The sequence below is a fragment of the Drosophila willistoni genome (assembly GCF_018902025.1).
Source record: "Drosophila willistoni isolate 14030-0811.24 chromosome 2L unlocalized genomic scaffold, UCI_dwil_1.1 Seg196, whole genome shotgun sequence".
NCBI classification, from domain to species: domain Eukaryota; kingdom Metazoa; phylum Arthropoda; class Insecta; order Diptera; family Drosophilidae; genus Drosophila; species Drosophila willistoni.
In genome coordinates, this window is record NW_025814048.1 from 5,345,601 (window position 1) to 5,351,286 (window position 5,686).

The 5,686-nt window shown below is 35.0% G+C and overlaps 1 protein-coding gene across 1 annotated transcript; it reads left to right on the plus strand.

Moving 5' to 3' along the window:
- The first annotated feature begins 31 nt into the window (after nucleotides 1-31).
- On the plus strand, nucleotides 32-5,668 carry LOC6639964 (cilia- and flagella-associated protein 61). The gene is made up of 13 exons (XM_023182178.2): nucleotides 32-359; nucleotides 419-739; nucleotides 803-1,105; nucleotides 2,027-2,256; nucleotides 2,313-2,682; nucleotides 2,738-3,218; nucleotides 3,283-3,566; nucleotides 3,620-3,856; nucleotides 3,915-4,501; nucleotides 4,557-4,720; nucleotides 4,789-5,040; nucleotides 5,102-5,311; nucleotides 5,371-5,668. The coding sequence occupies exons 1-13, from the start codon at nucleotides 91-93 to the stop codon at nucleotides 5,587-5,589; spliced, it is 3,927 nt and encodes a 1,308-aa protein (XP_023037946.1). The 5' UTR covers nucleotides 32-90; the 3' UTR covers nucleotides 5,590-5,668.
- The last annotated feature ends 18 nt before the right edge of the window (nucleotides 5,669-5,686 follow it).

Below are 5,686 nucleotides of genomic sequence, written 5' to 3' on the forward strand. Positions count from 1 at the left end.
TATAAAAAATAAAAACAAAAACTACATAACACAACAACAATACTATTACAACACTCTCTCACACACACATTCACAATTACCCCTCTAATCATGGACAATTATGTGGTGCGTAAGGCTACTCTGGATGATATTGAACCGATTATAGGACTAATACACTCATCGAACGCCAAATGGATTGGTAATATACGTCCAAAATATTCAGATAAATGTCGTATATTTCAAAATTATCAAAATCAACGTCTACTTGTTTTGCTGAGAGGCACTCACACCGTTTTGGCCTATGCTGAAATTCGAAATTATCCAGCCATTCATGCCCTGGCTAGTAAGGGTTGGATGAAATGGTTATCCCATAGATATTGGTAAGTAACTCTCATACCATCTACCAATTCAATTAAATCCTATTAATTATATTGTTTAGTTTAGACATACCGATTAGCTGGCTGAATACATTATTTTTGAATTTTTGCATCTATAGAAGTGAATATGCCGATTGTCTGACCATATTGCTGCGAGAGGCTTTCTTTTGCGAACCTCGTATAGTGTATTTGATATCGGTGAAGAATCCAGATGTACAGCAACATGCCTATTATGTGGAAAGTTTTGACGATTTGGCCAAATATGCGATCATCTATTATCCGCGTGATTTTGATATTAATAATAATGTCAATACCCAATGTTTATATATAATCTATCGTTTCAGTCGACTAATGATGAACAGAATAACCTATCGCAAGGCCTTGTAAGCAAACACAATTCATTCCACAATGAATGGAAACCCAATTAGATAAATTTTGATTTCTAGGGCCGAGGACAATGATGATATAATTGACATACATAAATATGAATTGCCAGAAATGCATCAAGAATTGGGCGATTACTATATAGCCGAAGAGATAATGCGTACCGATGAGAATGCCCATAAAACTTTTCTGGTGGTTGCCGAATTGGTGAATCAGTCTCAGGAAACGGAAACGGCTGGCTTCTTGTGGCTTAGCACCGATCTGGACCTCCTTTACCTTATCCAGCACTATGATTTAGAAAATTTTGGTAATCTAGTCAAGTCCGATCAAGAAGATTCACTTTACCTCGAGGAACTGATTGTATCGTAAGCATTTTTAATATATTATTTATGGTTTTAAATACAATGAAATTCTCTAACAAAAAAGCCAAAAAGGAATCATTTATGCTACTCTAATTGTATCTAGAAGAGTTCTCATTTGTCTCTGGGAAACAGAATATATCAGTCCTTCAAATTTCTTTAAATTTTGAATCAAAAATAGTCGAGTTCTGATCTGAGACTGAGTTAATTTTTAATGCAAATGGTCAAGTTTTTCTATCCGATTTCAGAACATGACAAAGGAATTTTAAAAGATGATGATGATTCCTAGCTTGTCATACCATTCGCCATCTCTTTGAGGGTATAGCCAAATCGGTGTGCTAATTTACTTACCTCTTTTGTCTTTATAACCTACTCTAGAGGGTATAAAACATTCGGCTTTCAGTATATTCTAATTATATGAATACAAAATTCACGGATTTAATCTTCTTTTTAATACATTTAGGCAGAGTATTTGTCGGATTAGACAATCGTTGAAGTACACAAAGAGCTAAAAACATTATAAATGAGAATGATATCATTACAGAAATGAAAATTTTGAAATTAGATAGAGAACAACAAAAAATTAACAAAGATAATTCGAGGAAAGTACTCAAAGAGATACAGGACGATCTAGACAAGTGAAATACCAATCGAAAGAGATTTGTCTAGTTTATATCTCGAGTCAAATATCTTGAGTGAATGGTTTATTATCCATATAGATCAAGGTTTATCATTTTTAGTATTTCCCTTTAAAAAGATAGAGAAGGAGAGGGAGAAACTTTTCGATAAGTCATTTATTTGTATAGCGTTTTCTCATTAAAACCCATTACACTAGCTTGAAATGTATTAAAATCAAATGGTCCAAGACCACATGGAACTATTAAAGTTGGCTGCTCTTGATAAGTGTTTTTAATTTCTTATTTCTAGATTCATACAACCTAAAGCCGATGCAAGTTTATTTACTCGCGATGCTTTAGATGACTTGGATGCTACAACTATATTTGGCGGGCTGCCTAGATATGACAGTGGCATGAGTGTGGCTAGTACGGCTAAAGTGCAACTTAGTTCAATACATGGAACTATTGTCGAGACCATAACACCCAATAAGTTCTATATGCGTGAGAGTATTTATCTAAAACTAAAGAATATTTTTGACAGTAAGTTAGAAGAAGTTTCGACGATTGTTTCAATTATTTCAACTATTTCTTTATAGAACTGCATAATTTGGATTATTATATATCGGAGGAGGTCAAATCATTGAATTTATTTTATAATTCTGGCAATCGTAGTATTCCACCCGGACCCAAGGCCATTGAAAATGCTTCTAATGTATTTCTATTGAAATTTATTGCTGCACGCAAAGATTTCCCCTTGCAACGTCTATTCAGTTGTCTGGGTGCCATGTTCTGTGCCTATCCGGATCGTGACTATTGCATTATGTTGATATCAAACACGGAGAAGCTCACAAGAACCCATGCGGAGTTTTTGAAATATTTTATTCCAGTAGCTCCAAGACCCTCGAAATTGACCAGTTTAGATGATTTGTATATAACACATCGTAGTACGATGTTTGGAGAAATTAGGTAAGCCTAGAAATCTTTGAAAAGAGAGAGTCTTATCAAAGTTTTTGTCGTTTAGTTTGTATGCATTGGAGGAGGAAGATGCTACAGTTATAAGGAATATGATTTTGGGCTCTGCTGAACCATTTCAATCTGTAACTAGCTCCGATGCCAGCAGCTGTAGTTTTTCCTATGCCTCCAAGATCAATGAATATGCCCAAGTGGAGCACGAATGGCAGATTGTCAATGAGATCATTAAGGATGTTTTATTTAATAAACTGAGTGAATTCTACTTTTATACCATACGCTGTGGCAATTCAACAAAACCAGCTAAAGAAAATACCATTATAGGATTTGTGATATTGAGACGATTCTATAATCATCATGAGCTATTTTATCACTATCATTTGCCCAAATATGAGGATCATCTGACGCATTCGAGGGCCGAGATTATATCCTTAAAGCTGCAACCGCTTTTCCATATGAGCAGTGAGACAATTTTTCGTCATTTGGCCAGAGAAACGAACTTTTTCGATTTCTATTTTATATATTCAAGGGCGGTAAATATACAGAGATTTATAATGGATCTTATATAGTTTTTGTAATATGATTCCTTACCCATAGTCCGATGAATTTACCAACGATCTTAAGTCCATGATGATGCTGATTGAAGCGAATCCTATGAAAAAGAGTTCCATTACCATAAACTTAAGCAGACATGAGGAATATTGTAGTGGAAATGTTGATTTGCCCAAACATAATTTCTACAAAGATCATTTAATAATCTTTCGTAATAAATTGAATCCACCCAAATGGTTTGGTAATACCAACAAATTGGTTATCATAGGCTACGGCGAAGAGTGTAAGGCATTTCTACGTCAATTGGTCTTTCAATGGAATAGCAAAGAGTGAGTCGAAAACATCGAATAACAAGTAGAGAATATTAATTTTCCTTTTTTAGCCATAAGAACTCGGATACCTATACGTGTTTGTGTCGGGTTCAGGTTACAGTCATTTACCTACCCGGCCGTGTTGAGGCCGATCATGACTGTCAATTTCGTTGTCCATACTGTGCCGATTTCTATAATTGTTTTATGAACTATCGCAATGGCTCATGCTATGTCAGAGATGCCACAACTCGCATGGATTTGCGTTATTTTGTGCATTTTGTTCCGGGAATCGTGGACACTGTTAATAGGTGAGTGTAAAAATCTGTCCTCTATGTTGTCTTTTAATGTTTTCTTTTTATTTATTAGGGAGCAAAAATTTGTGAAATTGAAAAGTAGTTGCCAAATTCATTATGATACTCTCATATTGATGAACGCCATGAAGTATTCATTGAGGAATGAGGTTCCCAATCCTGATCCTTATACACTAAATCCTTGCAATTTCATTCAAATCAATTGTCGACTGGATAAATTCATGTTATTCTACAAAGTCTGTGTTCTGTTGGAGGAAATGCCGCGACAACATATGATTCTTGTCTATGGCTCAAACATAGAGACCTATGAATGCATATCCTTTTTGCTGGATCATGGTGTATCGCCCTCAAGACTGATATTGGTTCGTCCTCATATTCCAGTGCTTAGTGCAGAGGATGATAAACTGAAGAATCCCTATAGGGATAGGAATGTTCAATTTGTACTCGATGAGATTCTCGATGACAGTGGCATAAATGTCTATGAGAATCTTCAGTTTGTTCAATGGGTCGAATATACCGATACGAATTTCATAATGGAAGTAATATTTGAGGAATATGCGAGTCGGAAAAGGGTTTTAATTGATTGTGATGTATTCATATCATTCGACGAGGGTATTCACACCAATTGGATGACCTTGCAATGTATGGGAAAAACAAAAAACTTGCATTTATATTAACTTACACTGCTTTTTTTCAGGGATTACCAAGGCGGGCATTGAGGTGAAAAACAATCGAATACAAGTGAATAAAAATTATCAAACAAACGATCCACATATCTATGCAGTGGGACAATTTATTGAAATGTGGGATAATCCCAATTATCAATATCAATATACAAGTGAAAGAGAATTGGCTAAAAAGGTAAAAAAAAAAAATTCTTTCCACAAATTTCTCATTATAGCCCTTTCTTATCGGATTTATCATTACAGCTTATGTATATACTGAACATTTGGACCAAACCAGTCGGTTTCGAGTACAAATTCTCACAGCCGACCTTTTATCAGGCACTTTTACCTCTTAATTATCACTTTACTAAAGTGACCATGCCACGTCGTTATATGTCCTCGACTTTGTCTTCGGTATATTCCTGTTTCATGACTACCTATCTAAATAACACCTTTTGTCGGGTTAGTCTAACAAATAATTTTATAGTGGATGAGATAGTTGTGGTTACCAAAGATGTAAGAATGATACTTGAAATTTCTTCTCCTTTTGTTTAATAAGTTTCCTTTTTTTTGTTAGACAACCCGTTTGGACTTCTTGGAGTTCTTTTGTGGCAAACATGAGGCCCTTCTCAATAATCTAAGAGCCCGCTATAATGCCCATACAATACCATGTTTCCTTAAGTTTTTCCAGGAGCCCTGGACAGAATTGCTAATGCATGAGAATTTCGATGATTTGCAAAAACAAAATCGTGATATTCTAAAGCCAATTGCTGTATCGAATACCTTGGTAAGACTAACGATACATTTGTATACAAATGGCGACTAACTCTGATTGATTTTTTTTAGTCTTCTCAGAAATTGAGTCGCACTGCCATACAGGATATGGCACAAAAAGAGTTTCTAGATATCAATAAACGGGTCTTGGAACAAACTCTATTGACTTTCTTGAGAGATCATCGCAATGATTTCAATCATGAATTCGCCCTGCCCGAGGATTATTGTCAGTCGAGAAATAATGCTAATACCAATAATTGTACAGCAAATGAAGCAAGGAGAAAATCGTAGTAGACTTCATATATCAACACTAATAATTGTGTTCACTTGAAACAACAAACAAAAAAAACAAAAAAAGATCAAAAACAAAAAAAAAAAGAAAAACAAT

What these genes read in the sequence shown, in the direction of transcription:
- LOC6639964 (XM_023182178.2), top strand. Translation starts at nt 91, where the DNA reads ATGGACAATTATGTGGTGCGTAAGGCTACTCTGGATGATATTGAACCG. An exon ending in ATCGTGGACACTGTTAATAG is followed by an intron (nt 3,857 to 3,914) that starts GTGAGTGTAAAA and finishes TTTATTTATTAG; the next exon opens with GGAGCAAAAATTTGTGAAAT. An exon ending in AAAGAGAATTGGCTAAAAAG is followed by an intron (nt 4,721 to 4,788) that starts GTAAAAAAAAAA and finishes TTATCATTACAG; the next exon opens with CTTATGTATATACTGAACAT.